The 21,390-nt window shown below is 41.5% G+C and overlaps 1 protein-coding gene across 14 annotated transcripts in view; it reads right to left on the minus strand.

Annotated features, from left to right (window-relative positions):
* Positions 1-587: 587 nt before the first annotated feature.
* CRACDL (CRACD like) overlaps positions 588-21,390 on the minus strand; it is a 66,103-nt gene continuing 45,300 nt past the window's right edge. For 13 of the 14 annotated variants that reach the window (XM_038143286.1, XM_038143276.1, XM_038143215.1 and 10 more), the window contains 5 exons: positions 19,963-20,190; positions 16,703-18,284; positions 6,778-6,977; positions 5,026-5,158; positions 588-4,181 (listed from right to left, as the gene is read on the minus strand). In XM_038143286.1, the coding sequence (XP_037999214.1) occupies positions 4,036-4,181; positions 5,026-5,158; positions 6,778-6,977; positions 16,703-18,284; positions 19,963-20,190 (2,289 nt within the window). In that variant the 3' untranslated portion in view covers positions 588-4,035. The remainder of the gene's footprint in view (positions 4,182-5,025; positions 5,159-6,777; positions 6,978-16,702; positions 18,285-19,962; positions 20,191-21,390) is intronic. The other variant, XM_038143189.1, reaches the window with a different exon arrangement.

Below are 21,390 nucleotides of genomic sequence, written 5' to 3' on the forward strand. Positions count from 1 at the left end.
AAGGAAAATGGTCCTTAATCACTTTGCTTCAGTAATATTTATATGCTTTAAGCTGCATTCCTAACAATTCTTAAGAGATAGTTCAGCATTTCCCAGAATGATCTCCATTTAAGTTGCCTTAAGTAAGCTAGAGTTGTTTTCTTCTGGGAATACAGCCAGTGTACATAGAGAGAGTTAGAATCTGCAGCAAAGGTGTTGCAAGATACTGCAAAGGAAGAAGATCTGAATGGTCTGTGACTACATGTCCCATCAGTCCCCAGCTTCAAAGTGAAACACGATGCAGAGCATTATCTGGGAGTAATAATCCATTTAAAAATCAATATGTGGTTTTTATTTTGTGAAGTCAGACAATAAAAGATCCTATGCTACAAAAACTCAGTGTTTTCTGTCACTCGTTGAGCATCTTGTCAAACACTGGGAGTATGTGAGCCTGAGTGAGACCTGTGCCCCACTGGAACTGAAATGCTTTCTCCTACAAGAGTTAATCCAGGCAGCCCCATTGTGCAGGATCACACAGGGTTGCCCTCCCCTCTGGGGTTTTTACAGACACACAGCACTGCCCAGTGTTCACATTGGGGTTTTTTTGGTTTTTTTTTTTTTTGACTCTGTAACAGTACCAAAGTTATCTTCTAACCACAAACACAAAATCCTATACTTAAACCTTTGTTACCCACAGCAAAGGGCTCATCATGTATACAAAGCAAACATTTTGGCAAGTTTATTGTGCTCCTTGAGACTAAGACAGAATTCATAGCATTGCAAAATTACAGCAAGCTGCTTGCTACACTGCTGCTGGATTTTTTCACTGGAAAAAGATTTTATGTTCCTCTTCATCTTGAAAAGAAATGCAACAGTTTTTATTGTCAAAGGCAGCACAGTGAAAAACACCATATCAAAGTAAAGACTGAGGGGATATTTTGGCCTTAAAAATTGCACTTCACTGTCCATTTCAAATCATCTAGGTGCATTTTTTTACATAAAATTACTAAACATTGGGAGGTAGCTGATTAGGGTAATCCAACTAGTAAACTGCATAAATCATCAAATTTAGGGCTTTTGTGCTGAAAGACGCCTGATAGATGATTTCATTTGCATTATGTGAAGCCTTTCACTGCTGGGAAGGCACCTTGCTCATTAAACAGAAAGGCAAAGATGTCTCATGCAGCACTTCTGGAAGAGGAAACTTCTATTTTTCAAGTCCATTTTGTTGTTGCTCTTTGACTGTAATTCCAACTCTGTTAGTTTATGTGCATGAGTCATGAACAAAAGGTGAATTTTTACATTTAATTTCCCTATTAGATGTTATATTCCAACAATATATATTGCAGCTGCCTGAGCAAAATGGATCAGCCTGAGTTAGTCATATTGCCTCTCAGCTGGAAAAGTATAATGATGTCCTTAGGAAAGCTGATCAGGTCTGAAAGGCCTTTCTGGTGGCATCGAGTGTGAAACATAACTCACTGTTCATACAGGGGAGAGAACTATATTTTTATTTGCATCTTTCTATTTCCACAAAAGAGCCATTTCACCAAAGAAAAATACATGAGTTCTAAAACTGTTTTCTGCCTACCTGCTGCAGAACACCTGTAGCAAGTCCTACTTGCATGAGCCTTTGTCTTAGAAATCTGGAGACAGAGCAACACTATGAGAAAATAAAAATTCCCCTGGCTCTCATATCAGAGGCTCAAGTAGCCAAGTGGCTTCTCTAGCAAAACGGCCAAGGCCATCGCAGTAGTGGGAGAATATGAAGAAGACCAAGGATTGCAAAGTTCTTGCAGTTTTAATTGTTTTAACAGGGAGGGAATTGTAAGAAGACAGAATGTACCTTTAACTACATTTACTGGAAACCTTTTCATGGAGTGGCAATAATTAGAGGGTACAAATTTGGTCCTTTTTTTATATGTTATATTCCTTAAATAGAGAAACTTGTTTTTTTTCAAGACTGCTACAAAAGGTAATAGCATATCTTAACATTACACTTTTTGCTAATTAGTTATTTATTTCAGAAAGGGCGTTTTGAAAAGAGAGGGAGTTAAGATGGTTTTAATGTATCTCAAAAATGTGTCTATTTCTAGTGTAGGTCCTAGAATATTAATACCAAAAGCAAAAAAACATCACTTGAGATTAAGGACTGTGCATGCTTGCTCATGGGGGAGAAGTGTGAAAGTTTTTTGCACAACCAACCTTCGGGCAATTTAGCCCAAGGCTGCATGTCCTGTAATTAAGTTACCATTTCTGGTGTGGATGTGTTTGACAGAGCTGTCTTGCCACTTGTGATTTCAGCAGGTATCTCACACTGCCTTTGCCATCTGCAGGAAGGAGAAAACCCCGGGACAGCTGGCAGAACCCTGTTTGGGTCAGGGCTGCTGACAGCTCTGCATGGGCTGCAGCAGGTCTGGGACCCCAGCAGCCATGCAGACTGAGCCCGACAGCAATGCAGACTCACTGGCTCTGTCCCAAGGCTCTGCAAACATAAAACTAGCTTTTCCTCCTCCTGTTTTTAACAATGAAAGACAACCTGACTGAAAGCCTTTACAGTGTCTTGGATACTCACGTGCTCAACTCTCTATTTCTTTATTCATTATTAAATGCAGTTGTCTTTACCAAGAGGGTTCAGCTTTTCCTTCCTGCCTCTGTAGAGAAGACAAGATTTCAAAATTGCTAACACAAGTGCTAGAAAATCCTGTTTCCTAAAGTCTCCCCCCATTTTCCCAAAGAGAATGTAACGTGATAATAAAAATAAAACCACTAATATAAACATAAATAAACCTAGTGATTGCAGTGCTCAGGTAGTACTTCACCCATGCATATGAAAAATGCACAAAATGAAATGCTTGTCTTAGCAGTGGGGATTTGTCCTTTGCTTCTGTAACTCATAGGGAAGTCTTAAAATATGTTCAGAGTAGTTTCAGTCAATCAGCAGTAAATGATTTATCTTGTCAATCTTGTTAAACAAGCGAAGGTGAAGAGCCAAGGAGACTTCATGAGTGGGAGTCACAAACTGGGGGAGGCTCAGGCCAATGAGCACGAGGATGTTACGTAAAGGCAGTCAAGTACAGACATGCCATCTGTATGTTACTGGTTTTTAATGAGAGGAATTAAGATTATGTGGGGGGTGATATGTGAAGCTGGCACTGTGATGAAATTCACAGTTTTCCCCGGCATTTCAGTTTGAACTTTAGCTCCAGTATTTTCAGATCTTAATTTTTAATTAAATTCATATTGACCATTGTTACCAGTACCATCCTCCTGACTGGGCATGAGGTTTCACAGGAAGAAAAGCCAGTTGCAGCCAGATGAATCCAGGTAGGAAAGCAACTGTGAATGTATTGATGAGCTTCCAACTGCAGTTCCACTTCCTTACTGTTTGCCTGCTTGAAAACACTGTGCAACCCAGGTTGCTCACAGAAAGAAATTAGAATTTTTTTTCATGTTCACACATAAATGTGCACATTTGTGCCTCCCAAAATGCAACCTAACCCCAAAAACTGTACCACTGGCTTAGCTAGGCAAACTTGAAGTTCAAGCAACACATTTTAGGGGAGCACTCACTACCAGCTATTCAGAAATACCTCCATGGCCTAACAGATTTGGTAGAAAGTGTGTCACGTGATTCCAGTGAAACATGTCAAGAGAATCAGGATGTAAGTGCACAATTTATGACTGTAAACAGAGAAAACCATAACAAATAGAATTTTCCAGCAACAACAGAAGTTCAGCGAAGTTTAGCAAAGATCCTGTTTGGATACAAACATCAGTAAAAGCAGAAAATGCAGGAAATACATAAGGCAAAAGTTTTATTTTCCAAAGTGTAAGTATGTCCTTAGCATAATTTAAGTAATCCATTGCCATTGCAATTCTGATTGCTACAAAATTAAAGGTAAACTTTTTGACTGCACCTATTGCACACTTTCTCCACAGCTGCATAATAAAACCCTTCTGTATCAAGAAATTCTTCACTGTGATTTGCTGGTCTGTAGGAGTTCAGTCAAGTGGATGACTTAAATATGAAAGATGCTCCTTGTTTGCATCGTTCTATTTTATAATCTGCGGCATATCACTCCAAGCTTGAGACTTCTTTTTGGCCAGCTCCATCCACGATGGCTGACTGGGAGCAGCATTACTGGCTTTCTTCAAGTGGCTTATTTCCTCCTTATCCACCAGTGCAGGTGATGGAGCTACTGGGAATAAAGCACATGGACATTTTACACTTACCTGCTGAGCAATTAAACACCCTCATTTATTAAATACTACCAATGCCTTGCCCTGTGGTAGAAAATCCTTATATTTCACATGGAAGCTACTTGTGCAATAAGTTATCGAGAAAATTTCTATTCTGTGCTCTAAATAATACAATATTTTTCTCATCACTAATATGTTTTGATCCCTAAATTTACCAAAATTCAGCTTGATGACCCGAATTCCTTGTTGTGCCCTATGTTAACACCCAGGCCAAAGAAGAGACAGTCTTTTCATTAGCTAAAGTATTCACATGTGAATTCCTCCTTTACTCAGCCCCCAGTTCACAGGAATTTTATTACTGCAAAACTTCTTCTTTCAGATTTGAATTTACCAAAGAGATTTACAACAAGCTCATTGTGGGAGGACTGATGGCCAGATAGTTTGTGATTGCACCATTCCTCAGCTTGCTGAGGAAGCCACATTTAAATTGAGTGCTATTGTAAATATTTTTGTTTACATTTTACACTGGGATAGTGCATTTGGGCCTCTGTCCTGTGAAAGGGCCTGGAGTTCTTGATTCACATTTCTTTCAACACAAGTTTTTGGTCACCCCTTTTTACTCTTTTCTTTGTAATCAAACTGGTCAAAAGAATATAAATAAATAAAACTTCAAATATGATAATAACTAAATAAAACACTAAATAAAACCCAGACATGAGTGCTGAGAAAACTGTGGAAGAGATTAGGATCCAGCCCCTACTCCTTTTGCAGCACACTCAGGCAGGATTTCTTCTGACAAGGTTGAGAGGTAACAGACTACATTTTAAGAATTTTGTTTCTTACCAGGGACACAATGTGACAATGAATTGGTTCTCAGCAGGGGCTTCGCTTCAGACTTGGTGTCTTTCCTCTGCTCTTCAGAAGTGGTTTTAGGTGCCAAGTATGAAGGTTTACTCCATTGTTGTTTCACTGGCCCCTAGGCACAGAGAGGGATAAAATCCAAGCAATTCAGGGAGAATGAGTTCAGTTTGGAAGAACAGAGCAAAGCAGTGGATGGGGAGCCTGCCACAGTTTGGCAGACAATGGTTCCCATCCTTTGACTTGAGCTGACACCTGTTCAGAAAGTTACAGTGTTTTCATGTAACATCCATGATACTCAATGTTACTAATTGAAACTGTCCCTCTGTATCTCTTTTTCATAATGGTATGAGTAGATAATTATAGTCTTCACTGCAAAATGTATTCCAAGTCCTTTGCACATCTCTACAAGCATACACAGGATTTGGAAACAGCCTCATTCTCTCATGTTCTCCTTCTATCTCCCAAATTTTGAGGGCTAGGGACTGTATTTTTGGACAGTTGGTGGTAAATGGATTTTTCATAAAAAAGAAGTCAAACATATCCTACAACAGATTTTCTTGCCAGTATCAAAAACTACCCTGAAGTGATAGTGCCTGGTGCCATGTGGGAGAAAGAGAAAGTGGGAGTAGTACAGTGGCACCAAGCCTCACATGCTGCAGTCAGAAACATCTTGGCATGTTTCTTTGCTAGCTGCTACAAGGAAATAAAATGCATGGCACAAATTTCAGGGATCATTGCCAGCTAAAATCTGGAGTTTCCTGCTCTGACATAGAAACTGTATTTTGGGATCGTGTTGGGCATTACTGCAGTTCAGAAGTTGGCCGAGACCTCTTATTAGCTATTATTTCTTGGTAATCTAACCACTGCTACTTTTCATCATCTAGAAACCATCTCTTATTCCAGGAGATAATATATCTGTCTGGGGTGCTAGCAGTGCCACCCAAAGCAAGAAAGTAGGTCATTTGCACTGGGTATGCCATACTGGAATAGGACACACATGCTCCGGCATCAGAGCAGGGTCCTTATTTGTGCAGGATGCAAAACAGGCAGCAGGTGAGTGTTCTGGATCCATGCCAAGCACTTCCACTGGCACAGCTGTGTCAGCTGGGAAGATCATTAGATACAGGAATCACCCTGTTTGCATGGGATTTCTGAAGGGCCAGTGTCAGCCCACATTCCATGGCATCACATGGGCTTCTGAATTATCCATATACAAGGAATCAGAATTTATATATTGGCACTCTCTGCACATGCAAAAGTTATTTTTATCCTATTTCACTTCTCAGGGCTCTAAAAATTGTTACCTAGGAGCTTCTGGGACCAAGCTGCTCATTCGGTGTCAACTCAGTCAGGAGGTATAAGAGGTTCAATGAAAGGCTGTGCTTAGAAGGATAGTTAAAAGAGAACATATTTCCTCTGCATTCAGGAGGATCAAAGACTACAATTTAGCACTTCCTTTTGGATATTTCAGCATGCAATACACTTGTTAGATCTGGTAAGTATGCCAAGAAATTTTACACACTTCACATAGTTCCAGGATTTTGATTTCTTGGATTACTTATCTGAACAATCAGAGAACTTTGAATCTGTAACACATTTATGAGAGCAATGTCTTTTTTAGTTACACTCATTAAGTATCTGTAATTGTTATGGCATGACTGGTAACATAACAGTAGATCCCAAGAACACTACAGGAGGCGATACAAAAGCATCACAAATTTGTACTCCAAGTACCTCTGTTTGTTCCTTTCCTTTATTCTGTTTCTCTGTATTTGACTTATTATCTGGAGCCACGAGCTTTTCTCTGTCAAGTTCCTTTTCCTGATGCATGCCCCTCTGCTTTTGCCTTGCAATGGAAATCCAGGCTGGCTCTGTAGGGGTGTCAGGATCTCTTCCAGAGTCTCCTGCAGCCATGGGGGAAGGCACGCTTTTCTCTGTTGACAGATTATTTATGTACATGGTTAGAGAAAAGAGAGTTGTAATCAGCTTCAGCTAATACCTTCTCAATGTACTGATTGGTCCCAGGATATGAAACCAGACTGGATAAATAGGAATTCTGTTTAGTTTGGTCTCCAGAGAGCAATTTTCCTGTGCTCACAGGTTTAAGTTATTATTCTACTGGTGAGAAACGCTTTGCATCTTTGTTCAGCTGGAGTCGCAGCGAGAGAGAGGCGAGGGAGAGGCAGAAACATGAATCAAACTTCTCTAATCTACCCATTTCCCAAGGTCTGCCCCTTCTGCTCCCTCTCCCACAGTATTTTAGAGACAAGCAGCAGACAATTCAAAGGTGGACACAGGGGACTGTGGTGTTACAAAGGCAAACTTTTCCCCACTGTGGCTACCCTCAGCTCCTGCTCTTCTGCAGTCCATGCAGCAGCAGCCCATGCCTGAGTCTGCTTCCTGCCTTCCTTCCACCCCTTTAGGAGCAGCTTCCCCACATGCAGCAGCAGCCCATGCCTTAGTTGTTTCCTGCTTTTCTTCAACCCCTTTAGGAGCAGCCCCCTCCCCAGCTCTACGGACTCTGCAGGTGCCATGGGTGCCTGTGCACAGCAGTCTGTGGTGACTGAGCACGCAGAAGTACTGCTAAAACCACAGAGTGACTTTCCAGTCTTTGGATGTGAGGTTTACATTGACTTATCCCTGCTGATGATGACCATGGTCTTCACTGGGGCCAGTAACTTCCATTGTGCTCTACCAGAAATGAGACGTGGGTAACACAAAAAGAAAAAATACAGTTTCTGGAGAAGAAAGTCAAAACCACTACCCTGCTGACCTCACAACTGCTGCTGAAAGACATGCAGAATCCAGGGTTATGGGAAAGAGAAATACCCTGCATTCAAATATTCTGAGAAGGGAAATACTGTCTATTCACTGAACAGAACTTGGTCAAGAGAAGAGCCTCAGCAGCTCCACTGGCTCCATCCCCCTGGTTCTCCATTTTTTGACTCACACTGAAAACAAAATTGAGTTTCCCAATGAATGGTAGAGCTTCTGTGTAATTTAAATGAGGAACAAGAGTAACAACCTCAGACCCAAGAAGGTTGATTTCACCTTTCCCAGCCAGTTCTGGTCACTGATGTATCAAAATTTACAGAAGGCTCTTTCAGAGCAGAAGTTAAGCTTCTGATTCTCAAATCCTGTGTGATTCCACTCTTTGGAAAAGTTTATTACTTAGTCAGCATCCTGTTCAGGGGCCTGGGAGGAGGCAGACCCAGCCAGAAAGGATTACTGCCCTAGGGTCCCTTGGGGGCTCAGCTGCTCTCTGCTGACAGTAGAGCAAGCCATGGGACCCTGTGGAGCTGTCAGACACATTTCTGGAGCACTATGGTCTAGTTTGGTGGAATGTGGCCCTGATCAGGAAAGCAGACAAATGTCTCTGAAGGCACATTTGAGATGCCTCATGAAGGCTGGAAGATAAAAGGGATGATGCACTCCCAAGAGCTGGAGTCTGCCAACACAGGCATATTATGAAAGCCCACAAACTTGCTTTGCTCAGGGATTTTCTCAAGTCATTTTTATACCTCACCAGAGAGAGAGTAGTTATTTGAACAAGAAAACATTGTAAAGCCTATGTCAGCTAAAAAATGAAAAAGAGAAAAAAACCCCATGCTTTAATGCCAAAGCAAGATGTTTTGCCAGCTGATGCCTGCATTTCCCTTCACATTCACCTCATGCAATCTTGCAGGAAAACCTCTGGGAGAAACAACTCAGAAGTCCAGTTGTCCATGCAGCACAGATAAAACAGGGTCACTGAACACTGAAGGAGTTTCTCTCCCTCTTGCACAGCATGTTACTCTAATTCTCTGCATCCCACCTAACCCCCATCTTTACATGACAACAGCTGTTCCTCCCATATTCTTTTTCCAATCACTGTCTTTTTTTTTTTTTTTTTTTTTTTGCTTGTTTTCCAATCAGCCTTCCACTGGCTCTCCTTGCTTCATTTTTATCTTCTTTTACAGGATGCTAAAGAACAATGTTGGGAGAGATCTCAATATGTCAGGTAGTCTATCCTTCAACTGCAAGGCAAGATCAGCTGAAACATCAGTTTCATGGAAACTGTTTCCTCACAAATATGTATCTAACTCTCCAGAAGCAGGACAGGTCTCACTAAGCAACCTATCCTATGGCACAGCTCTTTTTTTTCTACCTTTTTTTTTTTTTTTTTTTTTTTTTGCCTGTTGGGTAAGTTAAATCTTCCTTGCTCTAATTTAAATCCATAACTACTTCTCCTACACACTATGGACACGAGCAAATTACTCATAGTCTCCTTGCAACAGCCCGTTATGCATTTGAAGACTTAGACCACTTTTTCCCTACTTCTTTTTCCCCTACTTTTCTGATTAATCTTATTCTCTAAATCACTCTTTCTTTTGTAGGAATTGTCCTAGTTTGGTCAAATCTCCTTCAAATATGATGGTCAGAACTGGCACTTGAGATGAAACAGTGTTAGCATCGGCTGACATGGAAGGACTAAACCACTTCACCGGGAATGGTTTTCTGTACACGTCAGTCAGTGCCCCTCAACTTCCACAGCTCTCCAGGATAACCACTAGCAAGTCAAAGTCTGCTAGCCATCTTCTCTCAGTATCTTAGGACAAACCTCATTGGGATCCTAAGTAAAGCCACACAGATGAAATGATGTGATGTCTACTAATGCATCTGCCATCACATTCCCTCCTTTACTTGCAGCCATGCCCTTAAGCTCATCTGCAGCCGTGCCCTTAAGCTCATCTGCACCTTTTCTGGTGGTGGGCACTTTGGGCAGGACTTATTAGTGCACTGCCCAGTAAAACCAGGTGCTGTGCTTCATCAGCTCCCAAAGCGCTCCTGCGGCACGCGGATGAGCCACGACTGAAGGAGCTGTTCCGTGTTCCTCAGAGCTGAGGAGCAGCTCTCTGGCTGTACAGCTGCAGACACACCATCACATGCATCCTCTTCTACCACCTCTTTCCTTTACCATCTGTAATGTCTTGGTGCTCAAAAACTCCAATGTCTTTATGCTGAAGGTCCTTTTCAGTCCACCCACACTTTTTGGTAATAGTGGGAACCTGGCTTCTGCCTTGATGTACATCTTAGCTGTTGTGACTCCAAATCCCCCTTTGCGTTTTATCCCATTTTCCCTGTCACACCACAGGAGCTTTATGTAAACATCAAGGTTGTTCCTTGTGTGCTTCCACCACACAATCTGCACTGACAAAATGAATGCTATGCCCAGGCTCTGTTTACTGCACTACATGTAATGGTCATATTGCTACCTATGCTTCTGTTTCTCTGTCATCCTCATGAACTTAGGATTCATAAATCCTAAGTTATTTCACTGTTATTTCAGTGTGCATTGCCTGGGATAACAGGGTTCCCAGTCCTGCAGTGATATGTCTGGAGGCTGCAATTATAACAATGTTTTTCATAAGGCAGACAGTCTAACGAAGGCATCAAGCACCCTTACTCTTCAGGCAGTTCTCCCTGATGAGATGCCAGACATCCTAGTCATGCCAATTAGAAGGCAGCCAAATTAGAGCCAGGTATCATTCCATAAGAGATGGTATCCAAATTTAATTTCCCTTTGATAGTAGGGAACAAAAGCTCTTCATCATAATCTTGAAGACTTTACATATATATATATATATATATATATATATATATATATATGTACAGGCCAACTTAGGACAGCAGAGTAGTATCAACTACAGAGGATCAAGAACTGACCTGCTGCTGGGAGAGGCTTTCTTGTATCTTTAAGCAATTACATTCTGCCCTTGTTCCTTTGAGAGTCTTTGCTGCTGAAAGCCAGACAGGCAGACAAGGCAGGGGAAGTGCCTTATCTTCAGAAAAAAACCCCATCAGATGCAACCCACGCAGGATTTGCTACCTCATCCATCAGCCAGAATTACTGTAAGAGGTAGAAGAGACATATTCACTATTTATTATCTATCTCATTGCCCAGAGGTCCTTTGCATCCTCCCACCTCCAATTAGATAAGGTTTCTTGGCAGTATACATGCACCATTGTTCCAGCCAGAAGGATGAAAGGTGGTGAAGTAATCCAGGGGATAGTATGGTGAAGAGAGCTGGCAGTTTAAGGTGACCTGAGACTGTCCTATGAAGCTCTTGGTACCCAAAGGGACACAAAGAAGCAAAAAGCTTTCTCAGGAAGTGACTGTTCTCAAAGGAAGTGCCACTCACACATCTTTCTGGGTTCATTGACTGTATGATCACCTTGAACAAGCTCTGTCTTATCTAGTCATGGGATAGTCCACGTGCTTTTATGATTTACCACGTGGCAAAGCATAGCATTTAAGGAAATGGGTAGCCAGAGTGGAACCAAAAGTACTCAAAAGGACAATTTTAATTCCTGCTTCTGCTGCATGTCACATGCACAATAACTGACACAGAAACTCCCAGCTGGTAAATGCCACTTTTAGGGAGATAACAAAGTAGTACAAAATGCAAGCAGTGGTATGCTCCATTTGAAGCTGAGTCAGTTTTGACAGATCACAGCCTCCACAAATGCCCTGTGTTTCATTTCTCCTTTGTTGAAGTAGGGTTGAGCCTCTTCTTTCCGTGTTGCACTTGAGAGATTTTCAGAGCAAAACTAAAATCTAAATAATATTCTTCATTTCATATTACAACATGTTGTTTTAAACAATGTGCTATTCAACTCATTCCTTAATAACTTCATAAGCTAATAAAGGATATTGCTGGCAGCAATTTGTCTCTCATTCATTCACAGCTTTAACCTCGTGACTGCATCTTTCCCTGGTTTCCTCAGAGCTGGCTTGGCCTGAGGCTTTTTTGAAAGAGCGGAGCCCCTTCTTCCCCTTGGGATAAGCCACCAACAATGGAAAGATACCAGGTCGGAACTTGTCAAGCCAGTCTGTGCATAATGTCACCATGTATTAAAGCCAGCAATTAATGTAAGCTGAGATCTTCGGCTGCCTCTTGAAACCACACCCAGAGGCTGCTGAAGCCTTCCCTTCACATCCTCCCCACAGCCAACAAACACACATGGGACAGTCACAAGGTCAATTGTTCTTGCTGCATTCTTCACCCCTTCCACAGCTTCCAGACCAACCACTGAGGATAGCTCTGAAGCCAAGTGAACCATAGCCACCTTCTCAATTCCCTCCTGCAGATCAGAATCCTCTAAGCTCTCCTCCACTGAGTCTGAAATCATCAGGGCTGGCTGCCTCAGTGGTCCCCTTGAGGGGGGAAACTCCCCTGCTGCAACCCCATTTAATACAGGTATCTGTTTTTCTTAATATCTTACAAAAACAACTTCCTCTTTTTTCCTCAGACTAAAGCTCTGATCTTATAGATGAAATGTCTTCTGCCTGAATATTGTGGAAATAAATGTGTACACTTCTCACTGATATTTGGATATTATCCTGTAATGTGTGTCAGACTGGTTGTATGAACAATAAGATGAAGATAATACTAATAATCTTAATGTACAAAAGGAACTGTGATTGACTTGTTATTGTGCATGGGTTTATACACACAGGCAGGAAGTGAAAGAAAAAATACATACCTACTTCTGTCTAATGACAGACAGATATACTTCATGTATTCAAATGCATCTCCCTGTGTGTGCGCTGCTCATATGGATAAACACAGCAAAGACACATTTAACCATTACCCTGTGATTTAGGGATTAACCTTTTCATTTTTAGAGATGGCCTCAGTTTTCTTTAAGTCTGAGACCTGCTTTCTTTACATCTAAAAGCCTCTGTGCACATAAATTGTAGAAGAGGTTCTTTATGACATGTAATTCTTACACTTGGAAAAGAACGTCTTACGCCTGCAAGGACTGCAAAGAGTGGTTATTCTTGCCCTGTATGTGTGCAGGTGAAAGGTCAGAGCCAGAATTTAGTGTCTTTTGAAAGTCAAACCACTAACAGCAAGCAAAGCTAGCTTGTGATTATTTTAAAAGCAAACATACTCAAAACTAATCCAAACAACTTTACACGGGGAGATAACACCCTCTGTATGTAAGTGTCATTGTTTTATAACACTGCTTATGCATACATATTTAATTCTACACTGTTGTATCTTTGCTCATTTATAAAACTCCAGTTATTTTAAGAAGGACTTTACAAAAGCATATAGCATTTAGAATATTCTGGCCTATATATTTCCCTTTGTTTATTAAAGTACTGCATGCATTCATGCCAGTATACACATTCAATTCCTTAATTTCAGACAAAGCTATTCTAAAGATTTGGTTAAGTATTTCTGACATTTCTTTCTTCCCTAAACTGCTCTGAGAGATATTTGACTTTTGATTGGATCTATACCACCGATGCTAGAAGAGTCTTTTGTACACAAGAAACCGCTGTTTGCATCAAAGTCTATTTCACTGCTGGAAAACAGCCATGTTGCAAAATAGCCTGACACAACTGAGAAAGCAACATCTTTTGGGGGGAAAAAAAAAAGACAGCTTGTTTTTCAGCTGTAGCCTGGACAGCATTAAAGCAATGTCTTTTTGATGTAGAGAAAAACACTTCTCTTGTCATTCCAGAGCCTCTATTTGCCAGACAATGCACACCAATTTCATTCGCCATAACACCTATTGTTCTTCCCTGAGCTCTTTTGCTCTTTTCAGAGGATGTCTGCCCACTACAGCTCCTCAGTTCCTGATTTTTGTTTATCCTAATATGCAGATTCAGACAAGTATTGCTTACGGTTTCGCTGTTGTAATAACCTGTTAACATATGGTAATTGTTTCTGCCCTTTACAGGATTTATAGCAAAGTGTATTAACTCCAAACAACACAGCTTAACCTTTTAAATCTTGCAAGGACTTGTGCCTTTAGCTCCAGAAACTTAAAAATTACTCCTCCTCGTGTGACTAATTTCACACAGACATTAAAGGGCTTCCTTGCAGCCTGAGAGAGGTAAAGCAATCCTTCATTAGTTCCCCAGAAAGCTTTGGGGAGTGGGAGTGCTGCTTTCACCTGGTGTGGTAAGCCAGTATCCCATCAGCTCTCCTGTTCCTTTGGTACCGAAAGTGCTGAAAAGCTAAAATGTGAACTGAGGGAACCATGTTGCTCCTGCTGACCTCAATGACACAGCAAACTGACTTTTTTGAAATGAGTGTGCATGAGAAGGGAACTGCATTCCCTTGTATCACCATTTCACAGCTTGTCTTCTTGTTCAGCACACAGATTTCCTAACATGCAGTGGAAACTCCCTGGCAGCATAAATAAACAGCATCTCCTGATGGTGACCACAGCTCTTTGAAAAGGCTGATGAACTCAAGGGCTAGGAGAGGGCTGGGTGTGTGTAAAGTAAAAAAAAAAAAAAAGAAGTGAGTGTCCAAGCAGATCCGGAGGCCAGAGATGCCCGATAAGACACATGTGATCCATGAGGGGCTGTGTTGATTGTGTTTGTCAGATTTCTCCTGTTTGCAGTTGCAAAGACATGGTCCTGACTCACTGAGCTGAGGGAAACTTTTCAAAGAGCTTAAAATTATGTTTGGGCAGGGCTATTTCCCTGCCAAGTCCTCACTGCCTCCCATGACTCTCCCATGCCTCACAGAGGGACATAATTTTGGGGGTCACTGTGCAACTTTTCCCAAATAACTTTTCCCTGGTGTGGTTCCAGGACACTCAGAGGAGGTGGGCACACCTCATTCACCCATGACTTCAGGTGGCCAGGTCAGGCTGATGTGGCAATTTAGCACAGGGAGGTGCTTGGTCAGGTGTTTAATGAAATCAGTGGATAAGGAAGAAAACTAATTGCCATCACAGACCAATCTGAACCATCATTTTAAACAACCTCAGACCATACAGATTTGGTGTAATACTCTCACGGGGAGGGGAACACAGCAGGACTTCTTAACCCTGTTTCAAACTCCAGGTGCATGCATCTCTATCAAGGTGCAACTCTCACCCACCCTATTTTGCAGAGGGCAGTCCTGCATCTCAGGGCAGAGTCTCCTTCATCCTAGGGCTGAGGAACCACAGGAGAAGCCTGGAGGAGAAATGTGCTCCCTGGCTTCATTTCTTCCTCTTCCTTCTCCAGCACTCATTCCAGTCCATCTGCAAGCCCTCTGGGACTCAGCAAGAGGGATGTGATAAAGAGCTGAGACAGGGAGCACTGGTACTCCCACTGCTCTCCTCCATACCCTGCCAGAACAACCCTGCTATGCTTGGTCTTCTCCTCTCTTGTCCCAGGATGACCCTCCCCAAAATCTCAGAATCTCAGTCCATCAGAGATGTGGGCATCACCACAAACAATCAACTACTCAGGGCAGCACAGAGGAGGAGATGCCTTTAAAGGGAGTGTTGGGATTACATTAATATATATATATATCCATGCCTGCAGGGTGTGGGGAGGCTCTGGCTGGTTGGCTGTAGGGACCTCATCCAGCTGTGGATCTTAATGCATCTCCTCCTTTATGATGGCTGAGGGAGCAGGAAACTGTGAACATGGCCAAAGTCCTGCAAAAATGTCTGTGATGCTGCAGCAGAAGACAACTGAAATCAGAGGTCATTCAGGGCATCAGTAAGTTGCCTCTGGGGCCAGGAAAAGACTTTTGTCACCCTAGAGGACAAGTGGCGTCCTGTGCCCTGAGATCTTCTTCTGTTTTGGTGTTTCCCTACTCCAAACCTCAGAGACATACCCCAATCAGAGAAGAACAACCAGATGGGGGGAAGCTCTGCAATGGCACAAAGACAACCTATTATTTACTTGGCCAGCATCTTCTCACATTTATAACATCAAACCCATGCCCATACAGGTCCAGGAAGAAAAGTCTTCCACATATCAGAAGACCTAAAGATTTAGTTTTTCCCCCCTCAGGTCTTCTCTGAAGTGAAGAGCAGAAGTCTCCTGCTAGAACTGCTTGAGTGTGCTTCACCTAACTTGTTTATTGTCATTGCAAAAACCCCAGACAGTGGTGCTGCTTCCAGTGTTTTCTGTTCTCTGCCTGTAGTCCACAATGTATAATTAGTCTCCAGAGGTCTGATTTTTTTTTTTTTTATCTCTAACCCAATTATATAATACAGACAACAGGGTAAAATATAACAGTCTGCAGTAGACACAATCTTATGGTCTCTCCTGGCTTTGAACTCCAGGAAGCTGCAGGGTCATTAATTTTTGTTTTAAACAAGGAATGAGTAATGATAAAGATAGATAAATGAATAAGAAAACCTCACAGGAGGGAATAAATAAGTGGTGTGTTTACTATGGCAGGCAGTAGCGGGGCCTCGTTGCATTTCTGACTCAATGCTATGGTGAAAAAGAAGTTCTAGAGGTCTGAGTCACTCGTCCTACATGGGGCACTACACTTAATATGGGCTCTTGGATTTTGAATAGCCATGCAGCAGCTCAAAATGGGGACACTTAGTGGCTTGCTATTACTGTTTTCCAATATGTGCTAGTGTACTTTATTTTTTGAGTGTCACTTTGAACATCCTTTAAACAATACCCTGAAATTCAAAAAGCAAAGGTAAAAATATCTTATTCTGTCTGCTGTTTCATCCCTGCTGTCTTTTTCATAATCTTTTCAGCAAGGGGAAATAAGGAAGCTACATCACTGAAGGCAGAGCCATCAGCTCGTGCTCACCAGGCAGACACAACAGTGCTGCCTCATACTCTCCACAGGTAAGGTCACTCTTTGCAAGTGAAGGTAACTTCATAAAGTTTTGGGCATCTTACCAGGCACTTTACAAGCAGTTGACTGTTTCTCCAAGTCTCGGTCTTCATTTTTGGATTCAGGAGAGTGAATAGCTTTGTTCTGCTTCTCCTTGCTCGCAGTAGTGTTTGGAATGGTTATGCTTTGCAACACTGGCTTTTTCGGCAATGGAGGTTTGCAACTAAGCTGCTCAGAGGACTTTGCTTTGGGTTTGATCTTCTCATTTAAAGAATCACGAGTATTTGTATTGGCTGTTTTTCTGATCTCTGCCTTATCACCTCTTAGAAAGGAAGGCAATCCCTCATTTTCTAAATTAAATTCTGCACTGTATCTTTTAATCCCTTTTGATTCTGGTGGTGAGTTGTCTTCATATTTCAAGGACAGTGAGGTGGATCTAAGCTTCACTTGAAAAGGACTTTTATCTTTACAACTTGACTGATTCTGAGATACCACTGAAGAATTGCTTGGCATCGGCACTGCATCAACAGCTGGGGAAACATAACCAGCCAAACTTTCTGTAGGCTGGCCTGTGTTCTCAGAGTTGGGCTCTGACAGCAAGGTCTCCTTTTTGCTGCTACTTTTTTCCTCATCCAGATGTCTTCCCTTCTGGAAGTCATCTTGCCACTTCTCATTTCTTGAGGAGACCTTTGCTTTGGACAGGAAGAATCCAGTATTTAATGGGCTTTCCAACTCCGATCTTTCTGGGAAATACAGGCTTCTGGTGCTTGGTCTCTCCCGTGCAGAAGAAACAGAAAACTTTTTGAAGGCATTTAGTTCACTGACTGCTTTTTCAGCTTTCTTCCCCAACTGTTCCTCCTTGTGGACCAGTGACTGACTGTTCTCCTTATCAGAAGCAGTTCCCTCCTGTGCAGTTTTCTCTAGAGAGCAGAAAGTAGATGATACCACCTGCATCGAGGAAGCAGGATGTGAAACATGGAATAAGTCTGTGGGCTGGGAAGAACCCATGAAACACTCCTTGCTGGACTCTGACAATAGAGTAAACTCTTTGTCTGCCCCTTCATTACAGGGCATTTCCACAGGTAGCTGATCCTCCTTCTGTTTATTTTCTTCCGACTTTCCCAAGCAAACAATACTATTGTTACTAATTGAAATATTTTCTTCGGAAGATAATTCATTTAATGGAAACACAGTAGGAAGCTCCTTATTTTCTTGATTTACAATATTGATTGACCCATCCTCAGACAAGAGAACCAGTGTTTCTGAGGAATCTTCTTGCTTTTGTACTTCTCTGTCTGAACTGGAATAGGAAGAAGTTGTAGAGTCTTTGCCTTCTGACAGCAATGAGGACTCAGACTCCTCACACGTCTCACACGTAATTTCCAGTGCTGGTTGGCAGTCCTCTGGCTTATTCTCTGGTAGCAGGGTTTCCTGTCCATCAGCAGACTCAGAAGCAGGCTGAGTCATTACTGGTCTCAGAGCAGGGGGGAGGTCCTCAGGCATTCTGGGCTTTGGCCAGAAAGCCACATCCTGCGCTGCAGCTGTGCTGCATGGCAGTTCTTGGTTGTTGGGTTTGAATACAGCATCATCCTCTTCTTCTTCCTCTGGGGTACAGCTCAAATCAGTCAGAGATTCAGACTGAGTCCTCTGTGAAAAAGAAATAGAGAAAGCTCCGTCACCACGTACAGCTTCACTTTTTTTCTTATCATTACATTTACAGCTGAGATCTTAGAGGAAGGCAATACTATCCTCCAGTGCTGAGCTTGCAGTTTTCTTAACCTACAGATGCTTTTTTAATTAAGCAGATCCTGGAATAATGCATATAACCAATATAAAAGCAACGTGTGACATTTCCTTCTGCACAACTAGTGCTATGATGCCCTTGTAGATGGGAAGTCCATCAGAACAATGGCCATTGGACTGTCCTTGGCAATTGATTCTCCAGAGCATACTGTCTATGTTGTGCTGCTCTTGGGCAAAAGGCAACACTTGAAAGAGAAAAATCTGTCTCTGTATTTTGCTACTCTATACTAGCATTAAAAATAAAACAAGCCATTCTTCCTTAAGCATGACCCTGAAGAGGAAAGGGTACATAGAAGCAAGAGCAAAAGCCTAACAAATCCATCCTATTAGACACTCCATTCCAGCTGAGTATCTGCCCCATATGACAGTCTTGTTTCTAATCCTACTGTCATACAGCATTACAGCCTTGCTTCCTTTGTGTAAAAGTTTTCTTTTTCTTTCAAGTGTTAAACTAATTGATAAAAGTTTATAAATTCAAATGTAGTTTAAAAGTTAACAAACTCATGTGTAGTTATCTGTGACGTCTTGTGATTAAACTTGATGTGAAGGCTGATTAAGTACACAGGATTATTTGAAAGCACAGTAGTGAGCTGCTGAATATGCCTTTTCATATGGTGCCTGTATTAGCTCACTGTTTCCCCATAGTTTGTTGGGTAAATATATACTTTGGACATAGGCCCTAATTCTAAGAATACAGAAACTGCACTTTAAAGATACTTTAGGGTGCTTACGGCTTCTTGTTTTGCAAAGGCAATTGCAAAAAAAACCCAGTTGCAATGCCACCTGCATCCACAATCCATACACAAGAACATAAAAGCACAAGATTATCAGCCAGAAACAAGGAGCACAGGCAGAACTGGGCAAGAAAATATGAAAAACTGTTTTATCAAAACATGTGAACACTCTCTGTGGGAATCCAGAAGGGCTCAGTCAGCTGGCAGTAATAGGCAGTCTGGACAATGCAATCGTATTTTAGTAACAATGTTAGGATGGAAAAGAAGGATTGATCGCTGAATTATTGCTTTATGTGTTTTTCTAAATAACTGGCCTCATCATTGTGCTGCCCACAGCGGTGCTCTACCGAGCTGAAAGGTCACTCACAGATTTAGAGAAATACAGAATATCAGCTAGTAATATTTTGAGACAGAGGGAATAATATTTCTGACAGTAAGCAAGCCAAAGTAATGGTTTTACTGTATATAAAACATTGGAAAAACATACAAACAATAAAGTATAAATACTGTAGTAAAAGTTGAAAACTTCAGTGCTAAAAGAGAGGAAGAAAAGAACGAAGAAAAACTAAGCTATGCCCTCCACAAAATATGACAATGGATCAGATAAATTGTGTTTAGGATGGTTTAGAAAAAAATGTGTGTGTTTTTTTTAATATGACATGCTTTTTAATAGCCTTTAAAAAATAGTATGCACTTTCATTTATCATATCTGAGTTTGAAGCAAAAAGCCCAGTAAGAACTTTCTGGGTTTGTGTCAAAAGTGAGACACTGTTTATTTTCACATGTACCTGAGAAAATTTTCTCATTCTACTGGATCTCTGGTTCCGGGGTTTTATTAAAAGCTTATGCTTAGCAGCAGAATTATCCAAGAAAGCAGAAAGCTCAGGTGGAGTGTCAAAATTGGCTGTAGGGGAGATGGTACTGTCAGATGTCCGGGGAGACCCAGTTTTGCTACTTCCATGCCTAATGAACAGCTGACCGTCTGTAGAGCGAGATCTAGAAGAACCCAATGTAATCTGAAAAAAAAATAAAAAAAAAATCCCCAAATGGAGAATCAAATAAAGAAACAAAGACACAAAAATAACAATTCTACAAATAAGTAGCAAGATCTATTACCATTTTAAGTTTGCCTCTTTTTCTTTTTCACATTTATTTAAAATACATTGCATTTCCTAATGCTGCATGTCATGTACTGGTGTTATCAATTCTGCATTTTTAGCTGCTTGAATATTGTGATAAACTGTCCAGGGGGAAGGAGCAAATCCCATCTAACTGGAAGATCTAAAGCACACAAATACATGGCCAGCATGTTTTAGAAGACAGATTTATGAAGAGTACTCAGTTACAGAACCTAAAGGGCCATTTTCCTTTCTGGGTCTGTCCTCCAGCATCTTTGTCTAGGCTCTTACCCACAGTTGTTTTGTGCTGAGTGTCTTTAGCTTCCTATATGTCAACACATCCCTTCCAACTCTACAATACCCTCCCAAAGACAAAAGAATTAAGAATTAGTGTCATTGTCACTTAAGTCAGCTTGTGTTTTTACCTCATGTATTTATATCTGCATTTACTGGAAATGTAAAGTTTCAGTAGTAAACTATTCTGGGGAAGGAAGCAATGGATAATTCCTACCAGAGGCCAATAACCCATCCAGAAACAGCTCCTGAATGCTGCAAGGGGTGTCATACTTTCACGAAGCTGGAATTCAGCTTGCCTGTGAGCTTCACGAAAGACTACCCTAGTTCCAGGGATGATGCAACAAGAACACTGGAAAGTTTATTAAAAATAAACTCTAAAAAGGGTTCCTCCTTCCTCTCAAATTCAGTTTTGCAAATAGGCAAAATGGTATTTCCAAACTATCTGTCACAGCATTAACATCACCTCTGGCAACTTATTACAGCACTCCCTTTGTAGGCTTGAAATTCTGGTTCATTTCTTTGGAGATTTCCTCCTTTGCCACACTTTCTTCTGTGGGCATTCTTCTTTCTTCTTCTTTCTTTTTTTCTGGAAGTGGTATTTTACTAAGGAAGTTGGATGGGAGAAGAGCGGGGCGGGTTGGTGTTCAATTTATTTTGGAAGGGAAAAAGCTTCAGCAATATCTGCAAGTAGAATTCTGCAATATGCACTGCAGCTCAAAGATACTCTGTAGTGTAGTGAGGGCCTGCTACAGCTTGCTCAATGGCCAGGGGAAAACTCCGATTGATTTTAGCAGAGGCTGG

Source organism: Motacilla alba, chromosome 1, assembly GCF_015832195.1.
Source record: "Motacilla alba alba isolate MOTALB_02 chromosome 1, Motacilla_alba_V1.0_pri, whole genome shotgun sequence".
Classification (NCBI taxonomy): domain Eukaryota; kingdom Metazoa; phylum Chordata; class Aves; order Passeriformes; family Motacillidae; genus Motacilla; species Motacilla alba.